General features: G+C 43.5%; 1 protein-coding gene across 1 annotated transcript in view; it reads left to right on the top strand.

Moving 5' to 3' along the window:
* The first annotated feature begins 3,833 nt into the window (after nucleotides 1–3,833).
* Nucleotides 3,834–19,549, top strand: part of LOC139544192 (microtubule-associated protein 1B-like) — a 35,792-nt gene continuing 20,076 nt past the window's right edge. Inside the window, exons 1-2 of the mRNA XM_071351016.1 lie at nucleotides 3,834–4,123; nucleotides 7,687–7,788. Of these exons, the coding sequence (XP_071207117.1) occupies nucleotides 3,940–4,123; nucleotides 7,687–7,788 (286 nt within the window). The 5' untranslated portion in view covers nucleotides 3,834–3,939. The remainder of the gene's footprint in view (nucleotides 4,124–7,686; nucleotides 7,789–19,549) is intronic.

Genomic DNA, 19,549 nt, shown 5'->3' on the forward strand with positions numbered 1-19,549 from the left:
ACATAAGTATTTGATACATCAGAAAAGCAGAACTGAATATTTGGTACAGAAACCTTAGTTTGCAATTACAGAGATCATACGTTTCCTGTAGTTCTTGACCAGGTTTGCACACACTGCAGCAGGGATTTTGGCCCACTCCTCCATACAGACCTTCTCCAGATCCTTCAGGTTTCGGGGCTGTCGCTGGGCAATACGGACTTTCGGCTCCCTCCAAAGATTTTCTATTGGGTTCAGGTCTGGAGACTGGCTAGGCCACTCCAGGACCTTGAGATGCTTCTTACGGAGCCACTCCTTAGTTGCCCTGGCTGTGTGTTTCGGGTCGTTGTCATGCTGGAAGACCCAGCCACGACCCATCTTCAATGCTCTTACTGAGGGAAGGAGGTTGTTGGTCAAGATCTCGCGATACATGGCCCCATCCATCCTCCCCTCAATACGGTGCAGTCGTCCTGTCCCCTTTGCAGAAAAGCATCCCCAAAGAATGATGTTTCCACCTCCATGCTTCACGGTTGGGATGGTGTTCTTGGGGTTGTACTCATCCTTCTATTCCTCCAAACACGGCGAGTGGAGTTTAGAGCAAAAAGCTCTATTTTTGTCTCATCAGACCACATGACCTTCTCCCATTCCTCCTCTGGATCATCCAGATGGTCATTGGCAAACTTCAGACGGGCCTGGACATGCGCTGGCTTGAGCAGGGGGACCTTGCGTGCGCTGCAGGATTTTAATCCATGACGGCGTAGTGTGTTACTAATGGTTTTCTTTGAGACTGTGGTCCCAGCTCTCTTCAGGTCATTGACCAGGTCCTGCCGTGTAGTTCTGGGCTGATCCCTCACATTCCTCATGATCATTGATGCCCCACGAGGTGAGATCTTGCATGGAGCCCCAGACCGAGGGTGATTGACCGTCATCTTGAACTTCTTCCATTTTCTAATAATTGTGCCAACAGTTGTTGCCTTCTCACCAAGCTGCTTGCCTATTGTCCTGTAGCCCATCCCAGCCTTGTACAGGTCTACAATTTATCCCTGATGTCCTTACACAGCTCTCTGGTCTTGGCCATTGTGGAGAGGTTGGAGTCTGTTTGATTGAGTGTGTGGACAGGTGTCTTTTATACAGGTAACGAGTTCAAACAGGTGCAGTTAATACAGGTAATGAGTGGAGAACAGGAGGGCTTCTTAAAGAAAAACTAACAGGTCTGTGAGAGCCGGAATTCTTACTGGTTGGTAGGTGATCAAATACTTATGTCATGCAATAAAATGCAAATTAATTACTCAAAAATCATACAATGTGATTTTCTGGATTTTTGTTTTAGATTCCGTCTCTCACAGTTGAAGTGTACCTATGATAAAAATGACAGACCTCTACATGCTTTGTAAGTAGGAAAACCTGCAAAATCGGCAGTGTATCAAATACTTGTTCTCCCCACTGTATATATACAGTACCAGTCAAAAGTTTGGACACACTTACTGTACTCATTCAAGGATTTTTCTTTATTTGTACTATTTTCTACATTGTAGAATAATAGTGAAGACATCAAAGCGATGAAATAACACATGTAGTAAGCAAAGTGTTAAACAAATCAAAATATATTTTATATTTGAGACTCTTCAAAGTAGCCACCCTTTGCCTTGGTGACAGCTTTGTACACTATTGGCATTCTCTCAACCAGCTTCATGATGTAGTCACCTGGAATGCATTTCAATTAACACTGTGCCTTGTTAAAAGTTCATTTGTAGAAAGTCTTTCCTTCTTAATGCGTTTAAGACAATCAGTTGTGTTGTGATAAGGTAGAGGTGGTATACAGAAGACAGCCCTATTTGGTAAAAGTCCATATTATGACAAGAACAGCTCAAATAAGCAAAGACAAACGACAGTCCATTATTACTTTAAAACATGAAAGTCAGTCATGGAAAATGTCAAGAACTTTGAAAGTTTCTTCAAGTACAGACGCAAAAACCATCAAGCACCATGATGAACATATTTTATGTACACGCTGCTATTTCCCTGTTTTGCCTTCTTGCCAGGTCGCCCTCGCAAATAAGGTTTTTAACCTCAATGGGTATTACCTGATTAAATAAAGGTTAAATTAATGAAAATGAAAAGGACCACCACAGGAAAGGAAGACCCAGAGTTACCTCTGCTGCAGAGGATAAGTTCATTAGAGTTAACTGCACCTACGATTGCAGCCCAAATAACTGCTTCACAGAGTTCAAGTAACAGACACATCTCAACATCAACTGTTCAGAGGAGACTGCGTGAATCAGGCCTTCATGGTCGAATTGCTGCCAAGAAACCACTACTAAAGGACACAAATAATAAGAAGAGACTTGCTTGGGCCAAGATACACAAGCAATGGACATTAGACCAGTGGAACTCTGTCTTTTGGTCTAATGAGTCCAAATTTGAGATTTTTGGTTCCAACCGCCGTGTCTTTGTGAGACGCAGAGTAGGTGAACGGATGATCTCCGCATGTGTGGTTCCCACCGTGAAGCACGGTGGTGGAGGTGTGATGGTGTGGGGGTGCTTTGCTGGTGACACTGTCAGTGATTTATTTAGAATTCAAGGCACACTTAACCAGTATGGCTACCACAGCATTCTGCAGCAATACGCCATCTCATCTGGTTTGGGCTTAGTAGGACTATCATTTGTTTTTCAACAGGACAATGACCCATAACACACCTCCAGGCTGTGTAAGGGCTATTTGACCAAGAAGGAAAGTGATGGTGCTGCTTCAGATGACCTGGCCTCCATAATCACCGAACCTCAACCCAATTAAGATGGTTTGGGACGAGTTGGTGCACAGAGTGATGGAAAAGCAGACAACAAGTGCTCAGCATATGTGGGAACTCCTTCAAAACTGTTGGAAAAGCATTTCTCATGAAGCTGGTTGAGAGAATGCCAGGTGTGAAAAGCTGTCATCAAGGCAAAGGGTGGCTACTTTGAAGAATGTCAAATATAAAATAGATGTTGATTTGTTTAACACTTTTTTGGTCCTACATGATTCCATATGTGTTATTTCATAGTTTTGATGTCTTCACTATTATTCTACAATGTAGAGAATATTAAAAATAAAGAAACCCCTTGAATGAGTAGGTGTCTCCAAACTTTTGACTGGTACTGTATGTGACATATCACTTATCAATTCAGTAGTAAACTTGCACATAAATGAAAGTAAAGGGCAGAAGGTGCTGATAGAGGAGAGCTTAGCTTACCTACTCATCATCCTGGTATTTGTGGGAATGACAGGTTCTGTGACAGCAGCCAGTATAGGGCAGTGACAGCGCAGACAGAGACAAGCACAGTACCTGAGGCAGAACCAATGGATCATACCTGAGATGATAAGATATTCTACATAAAACTGCCATGACACACACACACACACACACACACACACACACACACACACACACACACACACACACACACACACACACACACACACACACACACACACACACACACACACACACACACACACACACACACACACACACACTTTCATACACACAGAGAGAAAGAGAGGGAGACAGAGAGAGAAAAAGAAAGAGAGAAAATAGTACAATTAAGATATTACACTTATATCCTTTCTAAAACATTTGTTGGCCAATATCAATAGGCCTACACCTGCATTAACAGATCTTCACATATATACATATAAAATAGTCATGGCACTTACCAAAATGAGAGGGGGCACGAAATTTGATTATAGAAAATTAGGCCTACACCAAAACATTTTGGGGAATCATCAATCTCCCGCTAATCAGCTTCCGGGGAGTTTGATTCGCTGCGGATGACGTCAGCTGTGAGCCCTCTCCTCCCCTGGTTACTGATCATGACACAATGTCTAGGGGTATAAAACGCAGGACCACTCCTTTCACGGCGTCTGGTGACTTCCTCTCATTTCCGTAGCTAGACAGGGGTGTGTGTTGTCCCGTGTAAGCGAGGATGGCGACGCTTGTGGAATCTGCAGACATTGAGACTTTAAGCAGCTCGAGCAACGTTATGGCATCCCCAATGTCCACGAGTCTCTCGCATCGTTTTGACGACAGCAAATTTTACCTGCTTGTGGTTATTGGAGAAATTGTCACGGAGGATCACTTGAAGTGTGCCATTGCGGATATAGAAAAAGGTAAGAAGACAGAGGGATGCTCCAGCCTTGCCCGGTGTTGAGGAGGTGCTGTAAGCTATCCACAGCCTAGGTGGTAGCAGCACAATCATCACTTTATGTGTTGAATGCTTTGTCATACAACTATAGCCGACCTTCTATTCTTATTTGGAATATTGTGAAAATAACCACATCGTGCGCCAAGTCTGGATGTCATGTTTTGTAACCTTGAACTTAGGCTGCCTACTTTATGTATAACACAATCTCATTTTGGATACATCGACCTCCATAGGCATTAGGCTATAAAGCAATAGCCCACCTGAATGGAAAACGTAATGATTTTGTTGTTGTTGAAGTGATGTGATATTGCTGGCTGCGCGCACAGCCCCTCCCAGGGGGGTATCTGCAAATCTGTGGGAAGCGCAAATCAAACAGATGGCATCCGTCGACACCCCAACAACCTTCCCCCGCTCCTCTTCTCCCTGTCTCCATACACATTCTATATAAGGACTGCAGGCTACACCTTTCCATAACACAATCTATTCTGCAGTGTTGCTTTAAATCAGCCACACGTGGTAAAGATGCCGAGAATGATTCAGCATTCTTATTGTGCGTCAATAAGACATTATTTTTATTGAGATGTCATGCGCACCAGTGAGAGGGTATCGACCACCCCAGGGAAACACCTAGCGTCTGCTTGTTTTGGTGTGGTGCATCCGTTGTTTCGTTGTCAGAAATGTATACATAGGCCTATTGTTATAAAGGGGTCCAAGCCTATTGTCCCTTCTACCCATGCGTAAATCATTAAAAAAATATATACATATTTTTCGGTGTTAAATAGCCTCGTCTACACTGTGCATTCTCAATTACTGAGACAGCTTTTCTTTCACTGTGTCCATGTACAGAACAACAAAGGATGGTGTAGGCTACTTATTGGCAGGTGTGGGCACTCCAATAGTACTGTATTTTGAACACGATGTTGCTTTGTCTACGTGCGTGATAACCCTCCTCTTGCTGCTGCATCTTAAATCACCCACCGTGCCCGCCCCAGCGGGACCCATCCCATCCCCATCCCTACTTTCTTGTTTCCGCATCCAGCTCTCTCTCATCCGACACCGACATGTAGGCGTGGCCCACTCCGCACTGCGGTCCCTACGGAAAGTCGTAGGGAGCGCTATTCAAACACAAAGGGCGTTTCTGATTGACAGGTTTCTGGGGACACAGGTTGGTATGACAAGAAGAAACTATGGCGGAAGAACAAAATGTGTGGGCGGATTACGGCACCATGTTTCATAAAATGTTGGAACAAAGGATGAAAAACCTGCTGAGGCCTAATTCAAAGGAATGATGTCTTTGAAAATCCATGCTATGATTTTCCTACTGTCCTTTTTGTTTACAGTATAAACACACTATTAATAAAGCTTTCATAATTTAGTCCATGTGAAACATTCAATTACCGGTTATGTTTATTAGATAGGGCAAAGTAGGTTTTCAGGCATATAGGCTAATTGTTATTATGGCAAATATGATCATATACCTTCTATGCCATGAATGAATGCTTTTTTAAAGGAAAAACGACACTTTTGTTTTGAAACATTATTATTGTTATAATAATTATTGTGTTAGGTAGCTTATTATGTGAGAACTATTACATATCTGTGATTTGAATGGGTTGATAGTGCCATGACCTCATGTCAAGTCAAATATCAATCAGAGGAATTGTACACAACAGCAACAGTTCCAGTAATCCTTCGTTATCTTCTAGGAAGGCATTGTTTCTCCTGTTGAATCATGTTCCACATTATTATTCTCCTAAAAACAATTTTTTAACTGCACTGTTCTAAATGTCTTGTATTACATTGATTCATTTTTATATATAGCCACTTCAGAAACTATGTTTTATCACCCATCTACACACAATACCCCATTATGACAAAGTGAAAACATGTTTTAGAAATGTTAACATTGATTGAAAATGAAATATAACAATATCTAATTTACATAAGTATACATAGCCCTGAGTCAATACTTTGTAGAAGTATCTTTGGCAGCGATTACAGCTGTGAGTCTTTCTGAGTAAGTCTCTAAGAGCTTTCAACACCTTGATTGTGCAACATTTGCCTGTTATTCTTTTCAAAAACCTTCAAGCTCTGTCAAATTGGTTGTTGATCATTGCTAGACAATCATTTTCAGGTCTTGGCATAGATTTTCAAGTAGATGTAAGTCAAAACAGTAACTTGGCCACTCAGGAACATTCACTGTCTTCTTGGTAAGCAACTCCAGTGTAGATTTGGCCTAATTAGGTGAATTAATCTCCCAGTGTCTGGTGGAAAGCAGACTGAACCAGGTTCTCCTCTAGGATTTTGCCTGTGCTTAGCTCCATTATGTTAATATTTTATATTTATCCTGAAAAACTCCCCAGTCCTTAATCATACAAGCATATCATAACATAATGCAGCCATCACTATGCTTGAAAATATGGATAGTGGTACTCAGTAATGTGGTGTATTGGATTTTCCCCAAACATAACACTTTGTATTCAGGACAAAAAGTTAATTGCTTTGCCATTTTTTTCCAGTATTACTTTAGTGCCTTGTTGCAAACAGGGTGCATGTTTTGGAATCTTTTTATTCTGTTCACGCTTCCTTCTTTTCACTCTGTCATTTAGGTTAGTATTGTGGAGTAACTACAATGGTCCTGTTCCATGCTCAGTTTTCTCCTATCACAGCCATTAACCTCTAACTGTTTTAAAGTCACCATTGGCCTCATGGGGAAATCCCTGAGCGGTTTCCTTCCTCTCTGGCAACTGAGTTAGGAACGACACATGTATCTTTGTCGTGACTGGGTGTATTGATACACCATCCTAAGTGTAATTAGTAACTTCACCATGCTAAAATGGATATTCAATGTTTGTTGTTTTTTCCCCCGCCCAATTTAGAATTTTTTTGTAAAACATAATTCCACTTTAATTCAGGCTGTAACACATGTGAATACTTTCTAAAGGCACTGTATATATGATATATTGATTTTATCTGTAATATTTTATGAATTGAATTGGGTCAAGTTAGTAGCCTAGCATTGGTGTTGCTTTGCAATTGTATTTTAGCAACACAGGAAATGTTCCTATTTTCCAATAAAGTTCATCAGAGTTTAAACACACCCAGTTTCATTACAGTAAGTAACAGTGTCATGGAGAGAGGATAGATGATTACAGAACCCAGGTTATGACTCAGCCTTGGCTAGCAGCACCACCCGCAGCCCCTGGCAAACTAAAGCTAAAGCACTTTATAGATATTTCCTATTATAGATTTCCTCTCTCATGCCAAATGGTACATGTTCATTACAGGACAGACCCAATGAAATGGAAGAGTGAGACCAACTTTGAATAGATGCTGGTGACATTGAGACTCATGAATTGAAAAAATCTGAACCTTTTGCCTGCTACAAGCCAAAGCCAAGGCCCTTGATGCAAAATCTATGGGGAATATCGATTGTGTGCCAGCCTCTGCCAGGCTAGCCTAGTGATGGATGAAGTAGGTTCTGCACTCATGTCATTCTTTCCATTGATTGTTTTGTTTTCTGTGCAGGGATTCGCTCATGGGACACCAACCTCATCGACTGTAACCTGGATCAGGAACTAAAGCTCTTTGTCTCCAGACATTCAGCCCGTTTCTCTGCAGATGTACGAGGTAAGGTCAAGCACAAAAATGTGAAGAAGTGACAATGCAATCTTGCATGTTTACCAAAGGATATTCACCTGTACATGACTTCTTTACAATTTCAGAGAACATCTCTCTCTCTCTCTCTCTCCTCCCTCTCTCTCTCACACTCCCTCTCTCTTTCACTCCCTCTCTCTCTCGCACTCCTCTCTCTCATTCACTCTCTCTCTCTCTCTCTCTCTCTCTCTCTCTCTCTCTCTCTCTCTCTCTCTCTCTCTCTCTCTCTCTCTCTCTCTCTCTCTCTCTCTCTCTCTCTCTCTCTCTCTCTCTCTCTCTCTCTCTCTGTCTCTCAATTCAATTCAAGGGGCTTTATTGGCATGGGAAACATATGTTAACATTGCCAAAGCAAGTGAGGTAGATAATATACAAAAGTGAAATAAACAATAAATATTAACCGTAAACATTACACTCACAGAAGTTTCAAAATAATAAAGACATTACAAATGTCATATTATGTGTATATATACAGTGTTGTAATGATGTACAAATGGTCAAAGTACAAAAGGGAAAATAAATAAGCATAAATATGGGTTGTATTTACAATGGTGTTTGTTCTTCACTGGTTGACCTTTTCTTGTGGCAACAGGTCACAAATCTTGCTGCTGTGATGGCACACTGTGGTATTTCACCCAGTAGATATGGGAGTTTATCAAAATTGGGTTTGTTTTCGAATTCTTTGTGGATCTGTGTAATCTGAGGGAAATATGTGCCTCTAATATGGTTATACATTTGGCAGGAGGTTAGGAAGTGCAGCTCAGTTTCCACCTCATTTTGTGGGCAGTGTGCACATAGCCTGTCTTTACTTGAGAGCCAGGTCTGCCTACGCCGGCCTTTCTCAATAGCAAGGCTATGCTCACTGAGTCTGTACATAGTCTGAGCTTTCCTTAAGTTTGGGTCAGTCACAGTGGTCAGGTATTCTGCCACTGTGTACTCTCTGTTTAGGGCCAAATAGCATTCTAGTTTGCTCTGTTTTTTTGTTAATTCTTTCCAATGTGTCAAGTAATTATCTTTTTATTTTCTCATGATTTGGTTGGGTCGAATTGTGTTGCTGTCCTGGGGCTCTGTGGGGTGTGTTTGTGTTTGTGAACATAGGACCAGCTTGCTTAGGTGACTCTTCTCCAGGTTCATCTCTCTGTAGGTGATGCATTGTTATGGAAGGTTTGGGAATCGCTTCCTTTTAGGTGGTTGTAGAATTTAACGGCTCTTTTCTGGATTTTGATAATTAGCGGGTATCGGCCTAAATCTGCTCTGCATGCATTATTTGGTGTTCTACGTTGTACATGGAGGATCTTTTTGCAGAATTCTGCATGCAGTCTCAATTTGGTGTTTGTCCCATTTTCTCTCTCACTCCTCTCTGTTTCGCTCTCACTCACTCCCTCTGTCTCGCTCTCTTTCTCACTCCCTCTAACTCTCTCTCTCTCTGTACTGTGGTTAGTTACTAGGTTCAGTAACCCCCAGCAGTGTACAGTGTGTGATCTCTGAGCTGTCTGAGATTGTATTATGTATCCCTGGATCTGCAGTGTCAGTGGTGAGCTTTGCCGTGTCCCTATAGTGTGGGCAGTGAAGGAGTAGTCCTAATGGACTAATGAGTCTATAGCTAGCAGGACATCTGGTGGGCAGGGTGCCCTTGACTGGGAACAGACAAGAGGTCCCATTTTTTTGACCTTATGTCATACTAATAACCTACATGTTATTTCATTGTAATTACACTGTGAACATTGCTTTTATTAGTAAGGAATATTGTCTCTATTGCACAGTACGACCCACAGTACGCCTCTCTCCTAAGAGAGATCTCACTGTAGGAGAGAGGTGTTGATCTCAGTGTAGGAGAGAGGTGTTGATCTCACTGTAGGAGAGAGGTGTTGATCTCACTGTAGGAGAGAGGTGTTGATCTCACTGTAGGAGAGAGGTGTTGATCTCACTGTAGGAGAGAGGTGTTGATCTCACTGTAGGAGAGAGGTGTTGATCTCAGTGTAGGAGAGAGGTGTTGATCTCAGTGTAGGAGAGGGGTGTTGATCTCAGTGTAGGAGAGGGGTGTTGATCTCAGTGTAGGAGAGAGGTAGGAGAGAGGTGTTGATCTCAGTGTGGGAGAGAGGTAGGAGAGGGGTGTTGATCTCAGTGTAGGAGAGAGGTAGGAGAGGGGTGTTGATCTCAGTGTAGGAGAGAGGTGTTGATCTCAGTGTAGGAGAGAGGTAGGAGACGGGTGTTGATCTCAGTGTAGGAGAGAGGTGTTGATCTCAGTGTAGGAGAGAGGTAGGAGAGAGGTGTTGATCTCAGTGTAGGAGAGAGGTAGGAGAGAGGTGTTGATCTCAGTGTAGGAGAGAGGTAGGAGAGGGGTGTTGATCTCAGTGTAGGAGAGAGGTGTTGATCTCAGTGTAGGAGAGAGGTGTTGATCTCAGTGTAGGAGAGAGGTAGGAGAGGGGTGTTGATCTCAGTGTAGGAGAGAGGTAGGAGAGAGGTGTTGATCTCAATGTACGAGAGAGGTGTTGATCTCAGTGTAAGAGAGAGTTGTTGATTTGAAGATATTAGTGCCAATGGGCTGCGTGTGTGTGCGCCTGTACGAGCTCACCTCTCTGACCATGGGCTGTGTCATTGTCAACCGACAGCTGGTGAATCAGCAGTTTGTATATTTACATACCTAGAGGTTTGCATATTTAATTTGATTTGATCACCCATGTCAAGCAAATGGTGTTGTGATGTCAGTGACGTGGGAGTGTCCTAAGTAGATGCAGTGGATTGCATTGAATATTCTCCACATCAATGGAATATTTTTCATTTCATAATAAGAAACTGTAGATTACAAATAAACCTCACATATGATACATACAGATGTAAACCCTAAACCAGTGGGCTGTCTTTTTACAGTGCTGCTAAGCAGTCGATAAGCAGGGGTCTATAACCATTTTACTTTCACTTCACTGAGCATGAAAAGCTTTTGGCTTTTATTGTTCTTCTGAGGTACACTCTGCCCTCCTCCTTGTCCCCCGTTGTTGTTTTCTCTCCTCCATCCTTCCCGGTTCTCTCTTTCCTCCAAACAGCCTCTCCCTCTCTCCCTCTCCCTCTCTCTCTCTCCCTCTCCCTCTCCCTCTCCCCTCTCCCTCTCTCCCTCTCCCCTCTCCCTCTCCCTCTCTCCCTCTCCCTCTTTCTCTCCCTCTCCCTCTCCCTCTCCCTCTCTCCCTCTCCCTCTCCCTCTCTCCCTCTCCCTCTCCCTCTCTCCCTCTCCCTCTCCCTCTCCCTCTCTCCCTCTCCCTCTTTCTCTCCCTCTCCCTCTCCCTCTCCCTCTCCCTCTCTCCCTCTCCCTCTCCCTCGCTCCCTCTCCCTCTCCCTCTCTGTGTGTGTTGTTGCCATGCAACGCGGCTCAGATGCAGATGCAGAGGAGACTCCTGGGTAATTAGCTGGATGAACCCCCCAGTGGCCTGGGTCTGGGCTTCAGAATAAAGGAGAGAGGGAGAGAGTTATATATAGGAGGGATGAACGGATGGAGGTAGGAAGGTAAGGATAGAGAGATTAACTCCCCAGTGGGCTGGGTCTCACAATAAAAGAAGGAGGGAAGATAGAGGGTATGAGGGAGGGATGGAGTGGTGGAGAGAGGGAGGGAGGAAAGAGAGGGATGGATGGATGAAGTGTAGAAGAGAGGGATGAATTCAGTGGAATATGGTGAAAACAGAGACTTAAAGAGTCAGCGATACATAAGCAGCAATACTGGCTATGTCTGTCAGGGAGGGATGGTTTCCTCTTTCACTTTCGATGCATAAGCATCTCTCTCTCTCTCTGTCTGTCTGCCTGAGGAGATGCTCAGTCAGTCAGCCAGTGTAATCTAATCTGCTCTTTAATATCGACTGAATTTAATGCTTATCAAAGGACTTAAAAAATGAGCTCATGGGTTAATTTGATTTTGTCCCATTTCATTATTTTTTTGTTGAAATTCCTCAAATAAACTCAGCAAAAAAAGAAACGTCCCTTTTTCAGGACCCTGTCTTTCAAAGATAATACGTAAAAATCCAAATAACTTTAACTTTAGGGTTTAAACACTGTTTCCCATGCTTGTTCAATGAACCTTAAACAATGAATGAACATGCACCTGTGGAACGGTCGTTAAGACACTAAGACACTACTGTGATTATTATTATTTGACCCTGCTGGTCATCTATGAACATTTGATGATCTTGGCCATGTTCTGTTATAATCTCCACCTGGCACAGCCAGAAGAGGACTGGCCACCCCTCACAGCCTGGTTCCTCTCGAGGTTTCTTCCTAGGTTCTGGCCTTTCTAGGGAGTTTTTCCTAGCCACCGTGCTTCTACACCTGCATTGCTTGCTGTGTGGGCTTTTAGGCTGGGTTTCTGTACAGCACTTTGAGATATCAGCTGATGTAAGAAGGGCTTTAAAAAATAAGTTTGATTTGATTTAACAGCTTACAGACGGTAGGCAATTAAGGTCACAGTTATGAAAACTTAGGACACTAAAGAGGCCTTTCTACTGACTCTGAAAACCCCCAAAAGAAAGATGCCCAGGGTCCCTGCTCATCTGCGTGAACGTGCCTTAGGCATGCTGCAAGGAGGCATGAGGACTGCAGATGTGGCCAGGGCAATAAATTACAATGTCCGTACTGTGAGACGCCTAAGACAGCGCTACAGGGAGACAGGACGGACAGCTGATCGTCCTTGCATTGGCAGACCACGTGTAACAACACCTGCACAGGATCGGTACATCCGAACATCATACCTGCGGGACAGGTACAGGATGGCAACAACAACTGCCCGAGTTACACCAGGAACGCACAATCCCTCCATCTGTGCTCAGACTGTCCGCAATAGGCTGAGAGAGGCTGGACTGAGGGCTTGTACGCCTGTTGTAAGGCAGGTCCTCACCAGACATCACCGGCAACAACGTCGCCTATGGGCACAAACCCACCATCGCTGGACCGAACAGGACTTGCAAAAAGTGCATTTCGCTGACGAGTCGTGGATTTGTATAACCAGGGGTGATGGTCGGATTAACGTTTATTGTCGAAGGAATGAGCGTTACACCGAGGCCTGTACTCTGGAGCGGGATCGATTTGGAGGTGAAAGGTCCGTCATAGTCTTGGGCGGTGTGTCACAGCATCATCGGACTTAGCTTGTTGTCATTGCAGGCAATCTCAACGCTGTGCGTTAAAGTGAAGACATCCTCCTCCCTCATGTGGTACCCTTCCTGCAGGCTCATCCTGACATGACCCTCCAGCATGACAATGCCACCAGCCATACTGCTCATTCTGTGCGTGATTTCCTGCAAGACAGGAATCTCAGTATTCTGCCATGGCCAGCGAAGAGCCCGGATCTCAATCCCATTGAGCACGTCTGGGACCTGTTGGATTGGAGGGTGAGGGCTAGGGCCATTCCCCCTAGAAATGTCCGGGAACTTGCAGGTGCCTTTGAGGAAGAGTGGGGTAACATCTCACAGCAAGAACTGGCAAATCTGGTGCAGTCCATGAGGAGGAGATGCACTGCAGTACTTAATGCAGCTGGTGGCCACACCAGATACTGACTGTTACTTTTGATTTTGACCCCCCCTTTGTTCAGGGACACATTATTCAATTTCTGTTAGTCATATGTCTGTGGAACTTGTTCAGTTTATGTCTCAGTTGTTGAATCATGTTATGTTCATCGAAATATTTACTCATGTTAAGTTTGCTGAAAAGAAATGCAGTTGAATGTGAGAGGACATTATTTGGAGCCACTTAGTTTTTTTGTTTATAGCTTTTAGTCAAATTAGGCCTTTTATCATTAGATGAATAACACTCATCTTTAGGCTAATCTGCATGTCATTATGTCCTTGATAGAGAATATGAGCTGCAGGCAACAACTCAATTAAGTCTTAATCACTCCATTGTCTGTGATTGTCTGTGATTGTCTGTCATTTCGTTCAGTGGCAGGGTGGGTAGAAGTCAGTGGAGGCCTCTCGGGGGCGGAAGGGGAGGATCATCCTACTCAGTGAATTTCTGAAATAAAAAAAGTGAAACATTTCAAAAAATATTATTTTTTACATAAAACTACACTAAATATATTCACGTCACCAAATAACTGATTAAAACACAATGTTTTGCAATGAGATTCTACAGTAGCCTCAACAGCACTCTGTAGGGTAGCACCATGATGTAGCTGGAGGACAGCTATTTTCTGTCCTCCTCTGGGTACATTGACTTCAATACAAAACCTAGGAGGCTCAAGGTTCTTAGCCCCTTCAGTAAACTTATGACAACTTCTGGAGGACGTCCTCCAACCTATCAGAGCTCTTGCAGCATGAACTGACATGTTGTCCACCCAATAAAAGGATCAGAGAATGAATCTAGTACTGAAAGCATAAGCTACAGCTAGCTAGCACTGCAGTACATAAAATGTGGTGAGTAGTTGACAGAGAGAAACACAATAGTTGAACAGTTTTGAATAAATTAATTTATTCAAAAACTAAGGGGAAACAGCAGAGAGAGAGAAAGCTATATTTCATTGTATTCTTTTCACTTTCACTTACTTAGCTAGCTAATTTAGCCTACTCAAACACCGGGCTCAAACAGAGCAGGCTGGCTATCCAACACTGGAACTCTTCCAAGTCAAGGTAAGACTTGGAAGTCCTGGCGGTCCTGGCGCTTGTTGGACTTTCTTGGGCGCCCTGAAGCCTTCTTCACAACAATTGAACCGCTCTCCATGAAGTTCTTGATGATCCGATAAATTGTTGATTTAGGTGCAATCTTACTGGCAGCAATATCCTTGCCCTTGAAGCCCTTTTTGTGCAAAGCAATGATGACGGCACGTGTTTCCTTGCAGGTAACCATGGATGACAGAGGAAGAACAATGATTCCAAGCACCACCCTCCTTTTGAAGCTTCCAGTCTGTTATTCGAACTCAATCAGCATGACAGAGTGATCTCCAGCCTTGTCCTTGTCAACACTCACACCTGTGTTAATGAGAGAATCACTGACATGATGTCAGCTGGTCCTTTTTTGGCAGGGCTGAAATGCAGTGGAAATGTTTTTATTTGCATAGCAAAATTAATTGCAATTCATCCGATCACTCTTCATAACATTCTAGAGTATATGCAAATTGCCATCATACAAACTGAGGCAGCAGACTTTGTGAAAATGTATATTTGTGTCATTCTTAAAACTTTTGTGCAGCGGTTATGGTATGAAAGTCACAGACAGCTGATGTGTTGTTCACTGAAGTCCACAAGCAAATGGAAAAGGTTAGAGGAGAGCGCGTAGATCTGAGAAGTAATTATACAACGTGCAAACTGATGACGCTGTTTGTATGTGGTTGCTATGAAAGTGAACTGTGTGTGCGGGTATCAGGGGTGTATTCATTTGGCCAATTCTGTTGAGAAACGTTTCTTAAACGGAAGCAAACGGAATGAAACAGGGATAAACCTACCTGAATTTGTCCAATAGAAACGCTTGTTTGCAACTGTTTAGACTAATGCTTACACCCTAAATCAGCTAGATGCACGCAAGAGTGTGCAAGGAGGTAGGGCTGACACCATTTTGTCGACTGAGATTTCTTTACTTGAGCAGCATAAAAAAAATGATTGTGTACAAGACACCTGTCTGATTGGCGCCTGTCTGAGTAGACTAATACATTGTGGAGGCCGTGGGGATGGCACAGTCCATCACTCTATGACGTGCTACTGAAATTGTAATTGGTTATATGTTGTAAGAACAATGGTGCAAAACAAATAAATATTATTTGATAACAAATGCACTTTCTCCTGCGTTGGATCGCGGTCGACGTCTGTGCGTCTGAAACACATCAGAGCGCTGTTGAATTGGAGCCTTTTGTTAGACCATGTTGCTATGTGCATAATAGCAAAGTTAACCAGCATATTGGTGTTGAGAACAATGCGGTGGAGGCAGCAGCGAAGTTAGGAGACGAGAAAACGGCCCTTTTCAGTCAGAAATGGCTGGTATTATGTTGCAGCTTCAGCGTGATAAACACTGTTGATGTTCTGTGGTGGTCGCTGCAGCAGGGACGAGAGAGAGACAACGGGTGCTCGTCACACAGTCACTCACTGTCATTTTCTTACACAGCGCAGCAAGTCTGAGCTCGGTCCAGCACAATCAAATCAATTGCGGTCCGACTCTTTCTAGTCATTTGTGTGTCTTAATTATTTCATCAAACAGTGTGTTTAAATCATCAGACAAGCTCTGTGCATATCGTTGATTTTATTAAAACACATAGGTTGTGTCTATATATGGAAAAATACACGTTTTAAAATTTTGACCAATCAATTGGTCGAAAGAACAGACGACTCTCGGTCAACCAAGATTTTTTTTAGTCGGACAGCCCTACAAGGCGGTAATGAATGTGTCACTGTCTGTCACCTTGATTACTCCAATTTGTCTCTCGATCTATGTTATAAACTGTAATTCATAGTCTAGGTCGTAGCAACCTCATGATGAGTATAGGGAAAAATGTTGTATCATGTAGTAGTCTTTACCTATCGATGTTACATTGAGCTGGGTGAATGGAATACGAATGACAGTCATCCAATATGTTGTAATAGAAATAAGGCCATGTTCATAAAAAAATAAAAATCCTCCTCCCTAATCTTAAACGGCACCGACTGCCACTGGTAGAGATAATTCTGTCTGTCTGATGCCTGCAAGGCTGTCAATCCTAGACAGAGGATGGGTGCATTCTCTCTCTCTCTTTCTCTCTCTATGATTCTCCTTCTCTACTTCCTCTCCTTCCGTTCTTGTGTATTCCCGTCTCTGTCTGTCTCTCCCTGCCATCGCCTTTTTACATGTTTGTGTCTCCCTCATTGATCTGCTCTTCTCCTACGTCTGACTTGGCACCCTCTAACCTTCTCCACCACTGTCTTTCTCTCTCACTGGAGTAGACAGTAAAATATTTTCACAGTGTTTCAGTATAAGTTTTGGTAGTCTAATAATATAGTGATAAGGATTTATGATACGTGTATGCTATACTCACCTGGCATTCCCCATAACCTGGAGTGTAATTAAAGATAATCGAGATAATAAGCTCCCAACAGAAAAATGACGAGGAATGTCTATTAGCATTTTGCATACTGTATAAATGATAGTGTTTTTCATGTATAAAATGTGGTATGCTGGTATGCTTTTAAACTGCCTTCGTTGGTCTGGTTTTAACCCTGCTTCCCCAATAGATCAAATTAACACACAATTTAAGCAAATGCACCTGTGCTAATGTTGAGCTTTAAAAGCATAAAACGCCTACATACTAATAGTGCTATTACACACAGTTAATGAAAACAATTTCATCATTGCATAAACAGACATCTGGAGAACATGAATGTCACTCGTTGTTTTTCTCGCATGAAGCATGATCGGTCCTCAGCAGAGGAGGGAGAGAGGGAGAATGCAATTACCAGTCTGCTTGATAGATGATCTGCTGTCCATCAAATTGCATCAGCTAGCACAGACCCGTTAGAGGAAGGAGGGACAGGGAATTAGAGAAAGGAGGATGGAGAGAAAGGAGAAGGATGGAGGGAGTGAAAGCAGAGGGATGGAGGGAGGAGAGCCCCACTGCCACACAGGGAGTTAGCTATGCAAACAGCAGATGGATATATGATACTGTAAGTATCCATTCCTGTACTCGGTCTTTGCTGCAGACAGCAGAGCTGACTAAAGAACAACTGGAGAATTAAGATATCATCTCTCGCTCAACACCCAATCTATCAACCCTCCTTCCCTTCTGGGATGTGATAGAGAAAGACAACATGGCAGATTCCAATCAATATCAATGAAAAAGTCAGATCAGTTTGTCATGCTTTAATTGCCTTCAGATCAGATTGTCATGGATGTACTGTACTGTATATGAGAACATGAGGCCCATTTGTGGAGAACTTTAAAGATGATCTATATATCTAGATAATGCAATAATCAACATTATTTGTTTTATTACTAATTTATTTATCACACTTCAAGTCGCTTGACATGTAGCTTTATAACTAATGAGGTGTGGTGGTCTTACTGGCGCTTTTACTCTCGCCGAAGCATCACCCAGGTGGGAGCTTCATTTCAGTTGTTGACGATCCAACCTATCTACGGAGGAGGAGCTGTAACTATAGAAGACCATGAGGTGCCGGATGAAGAGCTCTGTGGCCTGTCTGTCAGATGTCTCTACCTCTCTGTCTGTCAGATGTCTCTACCTCCCTGTCTGTCAGATGTCTCTACCTCTCTGTCTGTCAGATGTTTCTACCTCTCTGTCTGTCAGATGTCTCTACCTCCCTGTCTGTCAGATGTCTCTACCTCCCTGTCTGTCAGATGTCTCTACCTCCCTGTCTGTCAGATGTCTCTACCTCTCTGTCTGTCAGATGTCTCTACCTCTCTGTCTGTCAGATGTCTCTACCTCTCTGTTTGTCAGATGTCTCTACCTCCCTGTCTGTCAGATGTCTCTACCTCCCTGTCTGTCAGATGTCTCTACCTCCCTGTCTGTCAGATGTCTCTACCTCCCTGTCTGTCAGATGTCTCTACCTCCCTGTCTGTCAGATGTCTCTACCTCCCTGTCTGTCAGATGTCTCTACCTGCCTGTCTGTCAGATGTCTCTACCTCCCTGTCTGTCAGATGTCTCTACCTCCCTGTCTGTCAGATGTCTCTACCTCTCTGTCTGTCAGATGTCTCTACCTCTCTGTCTGTCAGATGTCTCTACCTCCCTGTCTGTCAGATGTCTCTACCTCCCTGTCTGTCAGATGTCTCTACCTCCCTGTCTGTCAGATGTCTCTACCTCTCTGTCTGTCAGATGTCTCTACCTCTCTGTCTGTCAGATGTCTCTACCTCTCTGTTTGTCAGATGTCTCTACCTCCCTGTCTGTCAGATGTCTCTACCTCCCTGTCTGTCAGATGTCTCTACCTCCCTGTCTGTCAGATGTCTCTACCTCCCTGTCTGTCAGATGTCTCTACCTCCCTGTCTGTCAGATGTCTCTACCTCCCTGTCTGTCAGATGTCTCTACCTCTCTGTCTGTCAGATGTCTCTACCTCTCTGTCTGTCAGATGTCTCTACCTCCCTGTCTGTCAGATGTCTCTACCTCCCTGTCTGTCAGATGTCTCTACCTCCCTGTCTGTCAGATGTCTCTACCTCTCTGTCTGTCAGATGTCTCTACCTCCCTGTCTGTCAGATGTCTCTACCTCTCTGTCTGTCAGATGTCTCTACCTCTCTGTCTGTCAGATGTCTCTACCTCTCTGTCTGTCAGATGTCTCTACCTCCCTGTCTGTCAGATGTCTCTACCTCCCTGTCTGTCAGATGTCTCTACCTCCCTGTCTGTCAGATGTCTCTACCTCCCTGTCTGTCAGATGTCTCTACCTCCCTGTCTGTCAGATGTCTCTACCTCCCTGTCTGTCAGATGTCTCTACCTGCCTGTCTGTCAGATGTCTCTACCTGCCTGTCTGTCAGATGTCTCTACCTCCCTGTCTGTCAGATGTCTCTACCTCCCTGTCTGGCTGTACCATCTGTGCTCCCTCCTCTCAAGATACTATATCTCTGAACTGTCTATCATCTACATCTGTGGAAGACCATCACCCAAGAATGGCCAGATCCCTACATTTGTTTTGTTGAATAGATTTTTGATTATTTTGTTTTTAAAGTGACTTTGAGATTCTACTTGTAATGAGAAGCGCTATATAAAAGACATCTATTGTTATTATTAATGCATGCAATAGATTAGATCACCAACTATCTTCAGCCATCCTAGCTGTAAACTGAGTTGTTGCAGTTGCCATCG

This window comes from Salvelinus alpinus, chromosome 18 (assembly GCF_045679555.1).
Source record: "Salvelinus alpinus chromosome 18, SLU_Salpinus.1, whole genome shotgun sequence".
NCBI lineage: Eukaryota > Metazoa > Chordata > Actinopteri > Salmoniformes > Salmonidae > Salvelinus > Salvelinus alpinus.